The following is a 15,862-nucleotide window of genomic DNA, read 5'->3' as shown; positions in this document are numbered from 1 at the left end:
AAACTCCCTAAAGATTACCTTAAATTTAATTTCCTCCACATTCAAAGCCCTGCTGGAGTATGAAGGCTCCTTTAGAATAAGGTAATGGACATGTCTAATAAATATCCTTTAGTGATAGTGAAAGGAAGAAGACACAGGAAAGAGACTAAATTATTAGCAAAGCTTGAAAGAGGAAAAAAGAATTGACCCATTCTTGGACCACTCCTTAGGAATCTCAATATGTTCTGCTCGTTACAGGCACCGGTTACCCAAGTAACCCTTGGGTAATAAATCTAGCAAATGTGCATAAGAATAGTTCCTAACAAATAAAACGCTCCTAACAGCAGAATAGTATGACTCACTCATTCCAAACTGATTTTTTAATTTGTTTTTTTAAAGAAAGAAGACAGGCTGAAAATATGAGCACAATAATGATGTTTTGAAGTCATGATCAAGAATTACATACATTTGGCATTTAAAGTAGGGGCATTAACAAGACAACAACTAAAACGATCTCTGTATGGTAGAAAAGAAAATTTAGAGTCATTAAAAAAAGACATTGGCACAGAACAGTACTGGGAAAAAAAACTTTCAGAGATACCAAAATTACAACACAACTTCTAGAATGAAGACCTCACAACAAGAATCAGGCATTTTCCTGAAGTGCAACTCAAAGATCAAAAAATCAACATCCTGCTTCAAAACAGAGGTGTGGAAAGGCATCCAACAGGAAAATGTTTCTGGCTCTGATTCAAAAGTTTTCCTTGAGAAATAATGGCTCAGTGGATAGCTCAACCTACCTTACCTTCTGAAGTTCCTCCATATTACACAAAGTTTTCACAGGCAAGGAAATTAAAATTGATTATCAGATTAGAGATCTGATAAAACACATCTTCAGAGTACAGAAATGTATTTTCTTCTTTTTGTGAAATGAAAATCCTACTTAATCACAACTGCTCCTCCAAATCCTTAAATGCCACCTTTGCTTCAGACAATAGTTGTGTTTGCCAGACATAATGGAGAGCATTACAGTCTGAACCTCTCTGGCTAAGGAGGATGCAGATCCACGTTCTCTCAACAAACGGGCAACTAATCTGATCCCTGGACTAGTCACTAGATTTGCACCACAGGTACCCAGGTCTTATCCCATACAGCCTCAGGGGAATTCTGACAATCACCAAAAAGCTGAAGCAACTATCATTTAGGCCTGATTTGGGTACAGGCTAAGACATATCCCTCACAGTTCCTTCTTTCTAATTAGCTTTATCTAAACAGGTCTCTGCTTGGCATGGGATAGATCTAAACAAGGAAAAGACACTTCCCTTGCTTAACTGACAGTAGTATTTTTGGAATTACCTGTAAATAGGACTGAGGGACCAAAAAAAACCCACTCACTAGTCCTCTCCAGAACACAGCAACAGGATTTCACACAGTATCATGTTCCCTAAAAAGCACAAGAAAGAGCATCACCAAATCCAAGTAAGATTGGAAAGAAAAAGCCTACAGTGTCATGAGTGTGACTTCCAAGCAGGCTGTTAAGAGGAATACTGTGAAACTGTTGGAGTATAAGAACTTACTTCTTCCTCTGGAAAATATCACTGTTTCTAAAGCTGGTTTCTGGATTTGGTCAGCTTTGGTTTTGGTGCTGGCTATTCACTGCCTTGAGTCCCTCTTATTGAGGGCACCACAAAAACTCTGCAGTAATTAAATCCATAATCCATAAACTCTGTGGTACAGCTGAAGGCTCTCGACCATCACACACCATCTTTTATCCACTGTAACTTCTTCAGGATGTCCAACTGCTGTCTTCATAGCGATCAAAATAGCTCAAAACTGTGCTGTAGTATTGGAAATACCTAATATAACCCTCAATGATGTGTCTATTAGCCACCCTTGGATGACAGCAATGTGAATGCTTTTTAACACCCTTAGTGCTTGAGGAAACTTGTCAGGAAATCAAGATTGTGCCACCTTCAATTACTGCACAGAAAGCAGAAATTACTGTATAGTTAGTAGTATTTTTGTAGTAAAAAACTCACAGTAGTTTCCACTCTGACTTGCAAAGCAGGCAGTGATTAACACCTCCTATCAAAAAAATCTAATCACTTCACCCTATCTTTTGGCATCTTATTTGTTTGCTGCTGCACATCACACCCTGGGAGTACCACCACCACAAGTAAATTTGTGATAAGGTGGGCACACACATAACCACCATCTCTTTCACACCTTCCATCTCTATCACCAATGTGACACACACAAAAATTACATATTTTTAGCTGACTTATCTCACCTCCATTCACTGAACAGTCCTCAAAGCAACCCTTAAACAACACAGTGTTAGGCACCCAGAGATGACATTGTAAACATAATTCTATGCCCTGCCAGGGAATTGCAACTGAAATAAACTGAGACAGTGCAAGGATGTCACATCTCTGATAGCTCTCACACAAGGAAGAAAAAACCAAGAAACCAACAAAATTTGGATTAAAAGGAATAGTCCTAACTATACTGAAGTATAAGATTCTGTCCTGCACATCAAAAATACACTTTCAAACAGTATCACAGTAGATTTCTATGTCAGAAGACCTGGAGAGCCAGGCAGTCAGTGTCGTGAAGCATGCTTGGGGCTAGTTTAGCAGGGGGAGAAAAGTTCTTGCTCCAAGACAATCTGAAAGGCACTTATGAGTGGGACCACAGCAAATGGAAGATGAATCCTTGCTGTGTTGCCTGCATCACGGCAGGGGAAGCACACCAGGAGAGGTGAGCCTGCTGGGCATGCTGCCATAGAGCACCCAGGGGCAGGAGCACCCAGGGGCAGCCCTGGACCCGTGCTGGCTCCTGGGCAGCACCCGGGAGAGCGCCCGTGTCCCGCAGCTTCCCCAGCACCATGACACACGGTCCCCCAGCCACCCCCAGCCACACCACCCCTGTCCCCAAGCCCCACAGCCCGCTCCCACTGGACTCCCAAACTGTCTGCTGGCCTTGGAGTGCAGCATCAGCTTCCCTCTTGGTCAAGAGCCAAAGCAGATCTGCTCTTGTGCTTCTCGAAAAAGCTCCAACCCCACCACAACCTTTCTCCCAGAACAGTCCCCAGTCACAATGTCAGAAGACACACAGCTCATCCTGAGCCAATGTTCTCAACTCAAGCTGCTATTGACTGAGAAATGTTAGGTTGGGGAAGAGAAGAAGGGGAAGGAAAAGTTTGCTTGATTTTCTGATATGTATTACCGTGAGTCATTTTAGAGAAGACACAAGAACAAGACAGAAAGTTTTTCAAAGAACTTGTAGATAAATCTGACACAGGTGATATCTTTCCTTCACGTAATGGGTAGTCATGCTGCTTAGCAGCTACTTTCATTTATCTCCAAGACCAAGGCTCTATTAAAATCTTTTATGCCAGATGAAAAAGTAGCAATAGTTATAAAAGCATTTCAAGTTGTATATAGGCTGGAAAACTATTTCTACTTTTTATTATTATGTTACATAAAACACCAATGCAAAAAAGAGTGATGATAGACTGAAGCATTTCCTCAGAAATGGAGGCTACAAGAAGGAAACAATAGACTAATTAAATCACTATGGATATTCTACTGTTCATACAGGACAATCAGAAGGCAGACATGGCTTCTCTGGAAATTGCTGACCCATGGATTCAGATTCAACACTTGGGCAAATGCACAACACTAGTTGAATGTACACAAAAAAAAAAAAAAAAAAAAAAGGTTATGGAAGGGAAAGAAAAGAAAAAACAGAACACCACCACCTTTGCTACTACTTACAAAAAGCCCTCAGTCAATTTCTAGTTTGAAATGTGTCATGCCTACAGTGACATTTGTCCATGTTAATGCTGTTTGAAGACCTGCAAGGGCATTAATGGTGGTGCTGACAATTCCTGTTTATCTCCATAGGCCTGGTGGCAGCTAGCAATTTTCACAGCAAAGAAAGGAGTCAGCAATGTTGTCATCTTGGATCTGTTTGCTTGGACTATACTTGCTACATAGCAAGAAAACCACTTGAGTGGGAAGGCTCTTCCTGCTAGAAACATTACATTACATCACTGAGTATCAAGTAAAAGAGAGACTGAACATAAAATGAGAAACATTAATCAATGGTACATCTGCAGGACACTTTCTACAGAAAACAGAGAGCAGTAAGTATAGGTGGAGTAGGGTGGAAAGGATGCTACTTTGCCTCCCTGAACTAAAGACTTTTTCCTTAGTTCAAAAGTATTAGATCTGGGTATACTGTCACATGAGCTCTTTGCAGGGGCATCCAGCTTATCCCAGTCTACAAGGACACGTTCCCTGTTTTCTTGTAGGAAAGAAATGGAGACTGCCAAAGACAGCAGAAGTGCACTCCAACTTCCACCCATGGCTCAAAGCTGAGCACAGGAAAAGCAAGAAGAAAAACAAGGTGTTACTGTTGGTGAAGTCTAGAGGTAGTTTCTGTCTTTTTGGATTCACTTTTACCACAGAATAACAGAACTGTTAGGCTTGGAAAGGATCTCGGGAGATCATCCAGTCCAACCCCTCTGCCAAGGCAGGGTAACCTATAGCAAACTACAAAGGAATGTGTCCATGTGGGATTTGAATCTCTCCAGGGAGGGACACTCTACAACCTCCCTGGGCAGCCTGTGCCAGTGCTCTGCTTCCCTCAGTGTCAAGAAGTTCTTCCTCCTGTTGAGGTGTTCCAGTTGATGGCCACTGCTCCTTGTCCTGTCACTGGGCAGCACTGAAAAGAGCCTGGCGCTGTCATCTTGGCACCTGCCTTTGAGGTATGAGAAGGGATCTCATCAACACCTACAGCTGATGAGATCCCTTCTCAGACAGCCCCCCCAGTCTCTCCTCACATGCTCCAGACCCCCATCACCTTTGTGCCCCTCTGCTGACCCTCTCCAGTAGCTCTTTGTCTTTCTTGTACTGAGGAGCCCAGCACTGGACACAGCTCTCAAATGTGGCTTCACTAGGGCCGAGCAGAGAGGCAGGACCACCTCCCTTGTCCTGCTGGCCACACTTTTCCTGACACACCCCACGATACCACTGGCACTCCTGGCCACAGGGGCACTGCCAGCTCATGGTCAGCTTGTCACCCACCAAAACTCCCTGGTCCTTCTCTGCAGAGCTGGATCAACCCCCAGCCTGTGCTGGCCCTTGGGGTCATTCTTCCCCTGGTGCAGGATCCTACACTTAATCCTGGGTTAATAAGATCTGAAGCCAGTTCTTGTGTAGTCTTTTTCACTTCAAAAAGCAGGTCTGAATTTTGAATATTCCGTATTAGAAACAGCCAGACACCACAGAGGGATGGAAAAAAAACTACACTAGACCATTCCTCATACAAGTATTTATTGTCAACCTATTTCCTTTTCTGAAGCTTACAAAGTCATCAGTATCTGAAGACATGACAGAATGGGATGTTGACTGAAAGCACATTTTTGTGGAGATCAGAATAGCTCTTAGACAGTCCTGGGAACTGAATGAAACCACTGATTCACTAATATATTTTCTTCAAATGAAATATTAAATTTCTCCTTGAACAGGTCTACATCAAGGAGGTCAAATTAAGCCTCTGATCATCCTGGGATGTCAAATGTCCCAAAAGAGGACTCCCAAAACACAGGACATCATCCAGGTATGAATGATGATGGGCCTGGATTTGCCTAGCAACAGATGTCTGCAGAAAAGAAGAACAAAAATCCATCTGAAAAATCTCACGTGTTCCTTACAGGCAACACAGACAAGGCACCAGAAGAAGGGCTCATCCTTTGAAACGACACAAATTATATATAAGCATCAAGACATAGTTTAAAAAAAAAAAAAAAAAAAAAAAAAAAAAAAAAAAAGTACAATAACAAACATGTAGGCAACACACTGGGAAAATAAATGGGATTTCCACAACAGCTCAGCAAATACAACAGTAAGGAAATGTCTTTTCCAGAACTACCATAAAATCCTGCATTTAGCTTCTAACATTTGGAGTCTCCAAGCAAATCCAGAAGATACTCCTCAAAGAGACTTTTAAGAGAAATTATAAAGGCAGTTTCACTGACACTTTTTTGGAAAAATTTTGAGCTAGCTGCATGTCTCTAATGAGTGTTTAAGTCTGAGAACTCAGGATGTTGTATTTAAGAATTTCTTTATTCATTATGTGGATGTAATTTCCTCAGAGAAAACTCACATTTTTGGCAGTATCTAGACTTCTAAGTGTAAAAGAACAACAACAAAAGAGCAATGGACACCATGTTTATGTGAACCTGACTGCATGTAAGAGAAAACAAGAACGCTGCTGCTATGTTTTCTTACAGAGTGCTAAATTAGTATAATGTCATGGGAGAACTAAGCCTTCTCTAATCCTTATTTCTCAACTCCAGGGAGATCTACACAGAAGTCAGAGAGAATGGAGAGAGCCAGCAGAGAGAAAATAATGCAGGGAAACGATGCAACTCAAGAGTAAGAGAAAAGAGCAGAAAGTTAATACTTAAAACCCGGCCCACAGGAGTGCCCAGCGCTCTGTAGATAGCAAAGCACTCACAATATTCACTGCAAGTATCATCTCCAGCTTATAAAGCAAAACTGCACAGATTTCCCTCAAATAATTGCATTACTTCTTACACTTTTAAGAATCAATTTGTGACATGTTGTCTCACCTGAACCTGACCCAGAAGAATAATCATCATCATCAATTGGATAGACGCCTGATGCTTCTTCAACAGAGCTGTTGTCAAGGTATAAATCTTTATCAGAGGTCAAATCTGCTCTCTGGAAAACAGATAAGAGGGAATGGTTAAAAAGATACCAGTTCTCCAGTGCAGCAGTCTCTTCATCTTCAGTTCTGTTTTCTAAGTTGATGGTGGCACACTGAAGTTTGTACTTTCAGTTTATGCCACGCATTCATCTAAGTTGTTAAAGAAATTTAACGGTGCAAAAAAAAAAAAAAAAATCCAAGGCTGCACAATGAAAACCACACTTCATCTCATTAAATGCATGAATGAATAAATAGGATTTGCAAATATACTCTGCAGAGCTTCTGTAACAAGAAGCAGATCCGAGGACTAAAGCCCTCTTTCAGGATTTCAAATATACAAATCTATAGGCTGTCACATGAAGTCTGTCAATTTGATCTCAAATGAGAAGGAACAACAGCATGTATCAAAAGCTATCTCAGAGTTTAATCAATCCAAACCTCACTAAACTCTCTAGTCATAGTTAGAATGAATGACTACAAATGTTTCTAAGACAGTGCTACTGATTAAGGATTATGATTTTTCCAACCAGATCAAACAGCATCATGCTCCAATTCCTAAATGAACACATCTCTCCTAAAATTTAACTGCATCTTCAAGAGGGTAAAAATCACGTTTCTTGTGGCTATCACCACATTTCTACATCTGCAGGTATTTCCCCACTAAAGAGAGATTCTCTTAAAATTAGCTCAAAATAAAACAAGGTATCAGTCACCTTTTAAATTGACAATTCAGGCTTAGAAAGACTAAGAACTGTCTTCCTCCACCTCAGCTTGCACTTTCTTAACAGAGAATAAACTTTCTTGGGAGAGCCAGGTATCATGGATGGCTAAGAAGGTACCTGCCACTATTGTACTCCTATTACTTTAACCAGCACTTCTGTCAACGCCTGTTTGTAATGAATTTTGAAGAAAATAAGAGAGTTATAAATGGAACTTCGAGTAAAAAAACCCTAAATAATAAAATGCAATACCAAAATTCATCTCTTCAGTATCTCATATAAGCACTTGATTCTGCTCCTCCAAGTCCCAAAGTTTTCCCATTTACTTATTACTGCATGGCACTGACTGTCCCTTTAATTCCACCCAACATGTATTGTAACTTTCCTAAAGAAGTACCAAACTGTGACTGGTAACTCCTGCATGCAAAGACTCATATCTGACTTTACAAGGTAATTTCTTCCTCAGAGGTCTTCCCCAGACATCTAAAATTATTGTTGAAGACATTCTTGATTTCGTTTTACGATTTTTTTCTGGCAACAGATTCCTGTCTAAAGCTTCTTCATGGCAAAACACTGCTCTTCAGTCTCATCTACAATAAAAAATATTCTTTATGAAAAGCAGAATGGTCATCCTGATTATTACTGTATTTCAGAGTAAAAGATCTTTGCATGGGGGATACCTAACACTTCTCTGAACAGCTCTGAACTAACACAGTATTACCTCTGTAGTTTACCTCTACAGAGGAAAAGAAAACCCACGTGATTCTTGGTCAAGTCTACTCCTCCTATGGCCACTCTTACATGGGGGATATATGGGGGGAAAAAAGTGTCCTTATTAAGATCAGCTTACAAAGACCTGCTCTGATTCTGCTGCTGTTAGTTCACATGGTGTGACTGGAACTGGCTGCAGTCCAAAGCAGAAATTCAAGATGATGTCTGGTCACCATCAAACAATTTCTTTACAAAATTACACAAATTTAATTCCTTTAAAAGATGTCTCCAAGGGAAGTCATGAAGTACCTTAGTAGATGTATAGGTGGTATTGTAATTAAGACACAGCTGAGACTGCTTCCGTATAGGAAAACAACTCCCTGTCACAGGACAAATATCCTGCTCTTGATCCAGCTGCCACAATGGACCAAGCCACTTCACCCTATTTTGCTTTCAGACACAATCGTGGTTCAAAACAGACCACTCCTCAATATCAAGCAGGAAAAAACAAAACTTTTTTAAAAGGACATGCAGGTGGCTGGTTGTGAGTATACAAAAGGCATACTATATTCAAAACGTATCAGAGGCAGTGAATATTACCCAATGCTACGCTGGGGAAAAAAAAATAATATTTACATGCAGGAATTTTGTAACAATAGAAGTTGCTTTTGATAAGAGGTGAGAAACAGCTTGAGTTTGCAAAAGGCAGTCTTCACGAAAACAGAAGCATCACACAACCATGCCCAGAATTTTTAGTGTTCAGTAAAAATATGAACTTAACAATAAATTTATTCCCTAGACCATTTCCAACTTCTGACTGTACCAGAAGCAAGCCGTATCAGTATTCAAAAAAAAAACCACCCACTTTTCCTTCCCCACTCAAAACAACCACCCTGCTTTCTTGCTCTTCCCAGCCTCAGAAAACCCAGAAAAGACAGAAATTACTCGTGACAGTTCTTCTAACAACTCAGTTTCTGTAAGACAGATGAGCAGCTAACCCAACCCAGCCCAAGCTGCAAGTTCCTGGTCAGCCAGGCTCCTCACCACCATATTCACTCCCTTTCTTTCAATGAATTATGTCTCTTCGGCTGCCAAAAGCTTTCATTTCTCACTATGTTGAGATGTTCTCAGGATTTAAACCAGCTGAACACAGAGGAACAGAGATGGAAGAGAAGCTTGGGCAGCTTTCAGCAGGAATTTGAGTATCTGTTGTATTTTATTCTGAGGATGCAAAGAATACAATGTGAAACATTTAATATCTAGTACTGTGGATGGCACAACTCCATCAGAATGAGCCAACTGTTGCCCACGGTCTTATAGAACCAGCACAATATTTACTACAGGGAGAAATACATGGTACAGTGAATTGCAAATGCATTCAGATCAGCCATCAGGCTCCACTTGAGGAAGACGCTTTGCAGCCTCTCTGACCAAAGCCTCTTGCCTCAGTTCAGCCTGTTTCAGTACGAATTATTCTTGTCTGGTGGAACTCAGGCAGAACACATGCATACTCTCAAATCAAAGGCAAAGGAAGCATATTCTAGCTTAAAAATCTACAAGCATCTGCACAGATAAATGCATTCATTGCACTGTCTTTGCAAGCTGGCCTGTAGACTCAGGGTAGAAGCACCCCCTCTACACCCACAGCTTGCACCTTTTATCCCAGTTGCTCAGAAACACATAGATGCCTTAGGCCACTTGGAATAAAAACTGCCTTAAGGTTCAAAATAAAAAGAAAAGCCCAACAGTTAACAAAAAACCCCACAGCCATTAAAAGAATTCTGTGAAGATTAAGCATAGAAAAATGAGAGAAAAATACTGAAAATAAAAGAATACTTTATGGTGTTTAAGTCAGTACCAAGCACTGAAGCCTTTACACTTTACAATTCTACGTTAAGCTATGTTAAAATAAACTTGATTTAGTATTTGCTCTAGAAATGTTTTCTCACTTGTCAGCTGGGAATCCATGGGGGTCCATGGACAACTTCCAGGATGTTCACAAAAGACAAGTTGGAAAAACAAATCTGTTGTCAGTAGGCTTGGACACAGAAAGGTCTGTACCAGCAGTTCAATATATTTAGGAGGAAGATTTTAAAAAAAGTTGGTAAATTTAGGAGGAAAATTTTTAAAAAGTTGGTAAATTATAGTTCCATAAAAGTATTTTTAGTATTTATTACAAAGACCAAATATTTCAGTGACTATTTCCTGTGGCTAACAATTGAAATGAGAGTACTCATGTCACTTTTATGTAACAGCCTTATTTTCAGACCTATTAAAATGGCAGGAACACCAGGCAAGGATGTCTCTGTTATCAGCCCTTTCATCTGGCCCTGAAGCCACAAAACTGCTCGTTACCTTTTGACAGAGATTGCATTCTCATCTATCTTTGTTAACCCACTTACATTTTTATTCCAAGAATATAAAGCTGCAAAATCCTGTGACCTAAATACTTCACATGCTACATTCCAATGATCACTGATTCCTGCCTGGTTATTGGCTACATTGGCATAAATCTAAATCTCATGGAAGTAGTGTAGATTAGCACCCATTTAGTACTAGATAAAAGATATTTCCATACCAAAAATATGTTGCATTTGGAATCTCAATGTCTTTATTTTACTGTATTTTACATTTACAGTGATTTTTAATTTAATAAACTGGGATCATCCAGGACATATTTTAAAAAGAAAAAAACCAAACAAAACCAACCAAACCCCAAACCTCTCATTTTGACATTGAGAGAGGAAACAAAGCAAAAAAACCCCTTCTTCCTGTCTCATCATCTCATAAAAGATATAAATCATCTATCAAAACTATAATGACAAAAAATTGAAAACAATCATCAGGCAATGGGAGGTTTGGGAATGGATAGCATATTTCGTCTGAAAAAATACAAAGTGCCTTGTCACAGCCATTCCCTTTTCCTGATGTTACTGTCAGTCCTCCCATTCCATGGGGGTGGTTTAGGAGTAAGACATTAAAGACTTTTATGCCATGTGGATGAAGCCAAGAGAGCCGGTGTGAGCAGCAATGAAGGAGTAATGTCTACCATGGCTGTCGTAGCTGTTGAAACTCAGACACTGGAGCCATGAGTAGCTGACACGTGGAAGGAAACACTTTATTATTTACAGATGAACTCAAATTTTTGTTCTCTATCTTTGGATATATGCATGGGACAGAGAATTTGAGGTTTGCAGCTGTGTTACTAATGATTCTTTGCCTCCCTTTTTCCCCAGCTGGAATTCTTTTAGATGTAACCCACTCAGTATGCAGAGAACCAGAGACTAATACTTTAAGAGTGATGTCGTATTACAAATATCCAAGCCAGAAGTCTCTGAAAACTTGCAAGCATTACAGCTGTTGATTAGGCAGAGTTCTTCCATGTAAGAAGGAGAAAGAAAACAGATTTTCTCTTGTATTAACACACAGTGCAGTTTCATGTATGCCTATATAAAAGCATGCTCAGCTGGTGAGTCTGAGTTCACTAAAGTGCTGTACACTAGATGTGTGAATGCTAACTATATGAATGCATTCATCCAAAGCCTGAGACTCATTGCAGAGGTTCCCACCAAAGGCTGGAGAAAAGGCATTGTGTGAAGAAGATATATTTCCCTCTAGACTTCCTGCAAAAGGAACTATCATCTGCCACGCAACAGGATTTAGTACTAACAGATCTCAGCACTGCTGACTTTGAAGCTGGCAGGTGTATTCCTATCATTGCTTGCCCATTCTTTGCTTTCCTTCATCACACTAGGAAAGGTGAAACTGTCCCATTAAGAGTTTGTTAACTTTGTCCAGGAATGAGAGGCATGATTTTAAACAAAAAACAATAACAAAACCCAAACAAACCAAAAAATAACCTACAAAAAACCCCACCAAACCCAAAAAAAAAAAAAAAAAAAAAAAGAAGTACTAAACTTCAAAATCAGATTTTCACGTCAAAACATCATGTTCTTCCAGAGAAACATGCCAACAAGAAGAGCATCCACTTCCACTTCTCATTGTGTTACTGGTTCTCAGAGATGAGCCTCTCCTGGCTCCTTCAGTCTGCAATTTCCTATGCTGCCCACACGTATCCAGCTACATACATGTAATTTTGATGGAGGATTTTGTGTCATAAGGTATGTTTACCACTAGCTGTCTTCATACAGATGTCTGCCTTTCCTTTCACTGACATGCCCTATGGCTGGCCACAGCAGAAAAGGAGAGAATTAATCCCCATTGTTTCCTTCCAAGGTGACATCACCCACTTTTAAAGACTCACAGGACAAAGTCTTCCCAGCAAATCCCACCTCAGGTGCACTGTGCCAACCACAGTGGAGCCTTCAGTGGAAGTGCTGGTGGGGGATGTATGGTTGTGGGATTTTCTGGGAAGTAAAGATACCAATAATTGGCGACATTCTTTAAGCACAACACTCTAAGGACTCCCAACTTTCTTCCCTGGAGGAACCATCCTGCTTGCACAATGCTGATATTAGTGGAGCAGTTACTGGCTGGAGGAGAGCTGACCTGCACCTCAGTCTGGGAAATTGTGATCACAGCCAAAATATCCTTTCCATAACGCCAGGCCCCAGACTGAATTTTACAAGTTTGAGAGCAATGATTTTATACAAAAGACAATGTATTGCTCATTTCCCCCAAATCATTCCAACAGTTACCATCTCCCAGTTTTACCTCAAAATGGCTTTAAATCCTTGGCAATCCTTGTGCCTATCTGCACGCCCAGTGTGAAACCTTGCAACGGGAACTGCCTGGATTTGCAAAAGCCACCCCCTTCTCCACTGCTGCCTTTGGCCAATTAAATAACAAGCCTTGACTGCCCTGACTCATTCTGGAGAGCTCATTTCCACAGGTATTTTTAAAATCTTAGAGGACGTTTTCTGTCCTCGCTCAGGTAAGAGTGGAAGAGCAAACTGTCTTTGTATGGGTGTCCCTGTGGTGCAGTGCTTGCCGCTAGCGCTGGTGTTGGTGCCCGCAGTGGCACTGTCATCCTGTGCGGTGCACAGCAGAGCCACTACTACGGCTGGAGCACCTGCCAGAAAGATTATTCACGCTCCTTGTACCTCATGTATAACTTCCTGATCCTGCACAAAACTATAGCCTTAGGCCTCCACTCTCTCATGACTGATAAAGAAAGGGTTTGACCGTTCATGGCTGTTGAGGAAAGGCAGAAAGCCCAAAATAAACACAAGTACTACAAACTACTTCTACTACTGCTAGTGCTCAACAATACAGAAGTCTACCATAAGAGCTGATTTACAGAGATTGCCTCATGTCAGAGCCAAGAGTCTAAATATGCTGGCTTTTAGGATGCACACAATCTGTTACGCCAGACTAATTACCAAAACAGAGGCGTGTTTGACAGGGATGGCATTAATAAAACAACTCTTGCTGGTGTCAGGAATTTCAGCAGTCTATGTCATGGCTCACACTGAAAAAAAACACATCGCATGCAAGGAGACACCAACAAGCCAGCTACTGTTCACTTACGGCCATACACCGAAGAAATTACAGTGCTGCAGTTGATAGGTTTGAGTTCACACTCTTCACGAAGCCACAGAAACTCATGTGCCTGTTTTCTAACAGTCATCTGTGCCTTTAGAAATATTCCCTAATGTGCAATTACATGCCGTATGGTACACAGTGTGGTAACAGAACTTAAAATGGCAACAGGAAATCTCGTTTAACCTTAAATGTTTTTCTTCCCATTATAAAGACTCACCAATCTGTGCAGTGGGTCTTTGGCCTGCTTACAGATTTGGAGCTGAAGTCTGTCCTATCTTAAGGAGAAAGATAAATGTCCTCTGAAGTTTTGGACTGTTTGTGATAAATTCCAATGGGAAAAGCCTCTCTTTCCATTTATTTTCACAGTGTCTGACTTCCAGCTGTGTATGATTTATCTGCTCGATGCACAATGAGACCAAACTTTAGTCCTCACCCAGAAATTGTCTTGCCCATGGTGGGACAGAGGTTGCTGTATGAAGATGGAGGAAGGAGATGAGCAAGAATAGCAGCAAGACAAGGCGGAGCTTTCTCTCCTTACTCAAGTACCAACAGCATCATCTGTGATGAAGGACAGATCAAACTTCCTCCATGGTCTACACATCAGTTGCCCTACAGCCTGCCTAGGCTATTAAATTAGGCCCAAGCTCATGAGTAGTGTTAAAGGACTGCTAGCTGAATGAGACCATAGTTACACCACTCCAAAGATATATTCATCATCTACCCTGAGAAAGCGACCAGTATCTTCATTCAGTTATAAAAACTTTCTGCAAAAACCAACCTTTACCTTTGTGGATCTTTGCCACCATGATAGTACACTGAAGAGCAGCTCTGCACAGGTTACAGGTTACAACCAAGAGACCTTCCTAATTCCATGACCACATTAAACTTACCCCAACCTCAAAATGGTTACTTAGAAATTACAGAGGGGCCCACCAAATCTGATGTCAACAGTGAGAGTCTGATGTCTGAGTCAAACAGTACTGCTGTGCTGTTTCTGTGACCCCCCCCAGCTTGATGTTCTCTAACTCCACACCATATGGTCTTTTCTTGTATGTGAAACCCAAAAATGAATGCTGCAGTTGTCTCCTTCACCTTGAAAACCTTAAGACTGCTTAACAGTTAATTAGAGTACACGTGAATTCCATTTCCCATGTAGAAGAAGAAGCCTAGTATCCAAGTTTCTCTGGGTATCCCCAAATTACAAGATTCAAAGCCCTTCCAAGCTTTCATGCCAAGTTATCAATCGGTGCAAAGAACAGTTTATTCTTCAACTCTGCCTCTGATGTAGGCACAATGCAACAGGGAAACTATTTTAAAGGGGCTACAGCTGGATCAGCTTCCAAAGTGCTACACCACACTGAAATATTAAAGGGCAATATACAGGCAAAACAGCATCAGAAGCAGCAATGTGCATCACAGATTGATTAATCTCAATTAGCACAGCAATTTCCTGCACATTTTCCAAGAAGCATCCATTGGTTTCCCTAAAAATAGGATCAAAATCACCATGCAAATTGTTGTCACAGCTCAAAATGCTAATCAGTTTTTTAAGGACACATCAGCCCATGTGCAGACAGGTTAAATTTAAGGCACAGCTATGACTGAGAAGCTAAATGCACTCCTTTGAAAATGCTGAATGCAGAGGTCAGCCTGTCTTTGAATCACCAGTCACAAGTCTGACAGTAACAGCAGAAGCAGGTAGCTTTTGGCATAGAGGTTGTAACTGCAAGTACCTGCCCCAGTCAGTGCTTTCAAGTCTAATGCACACTGGCTCTTCCACGCACACCTCCTCTCTCCTTTCATGCTTTACTGATCCTTTTTGCTAATCAATCAGAAGAACTAACACTTACATTTTCCTCCCTCCTCTTGAGAGTGTGGATGAATGACTAAAGCTGCCAGGGTAACCTCTTTGGCATGCATGCCAATAACTCCCCACCTAATAGCCTTTCCTCTGCCTCACTGCCCTGGCCCACTGGTGATTACTGCAATCCCTTGAAGTGGTCAAATTGCAGGGCAGACCCCATGGAAACCTATTTGGAGTTGTTCTGGTTCATACCAAAGAATAATGTTTTTAATACAGATTGTTCTTTTTAAAGCTCTACAAAGCAGCTGTAATCAATCGTAGTCGGAGCACTGCAAACCTCCACCAGGTTTCGGAAGCCCCATATTGATTCCTTTCCAATCCACCGATTTCAGCAAAATAAGCC

General features: G+C 41.0%; 1 protein-coding gene across 1 annotated transcript in view; it reads right to left on the bottom strand.

The window, feature by feature from the left end:
* SDC2 (syndecan 2) overlaps positions 1 to 15,862 on the bottom strand; it is a 60,224-nt gene that overhangs the window by 5,584 nt on the left and 38,778 nt on the right. Inside the window, exon 2 of the mRNA XM_041412663.1 lies at positions 6,623 to 6,734. Within this exon, the coding sequence (XP_041268597.1) occupies positions 6,623 to 6,734 (112 nt within the window). The remainder of the gene's footprint in view (positions 1 to 6,622; positions 6,735 to 15,862) is intronic.

Source organism: Onychostruthus taczanowskii, unplaced genomic scaffold (assembly GCF_017590055.1).
Source record: "Onychostruthus taczanowskii isolate IOZ18803 unplaced genomic scaffold, ASM1759005v1 scaffold4, whole genome shotgun sequence".
Lineage (NCBI taxonomy): Eukaryota > Metazoa > Chordata > Aves > Passeriformes > Passeridae > Onychostruthus > Onychostruthus taczanowskii.
Note: the sequence above shows the minus strand (reverse complement) of the source record. Positions and strands in the feature narration are given on the sequence as shown.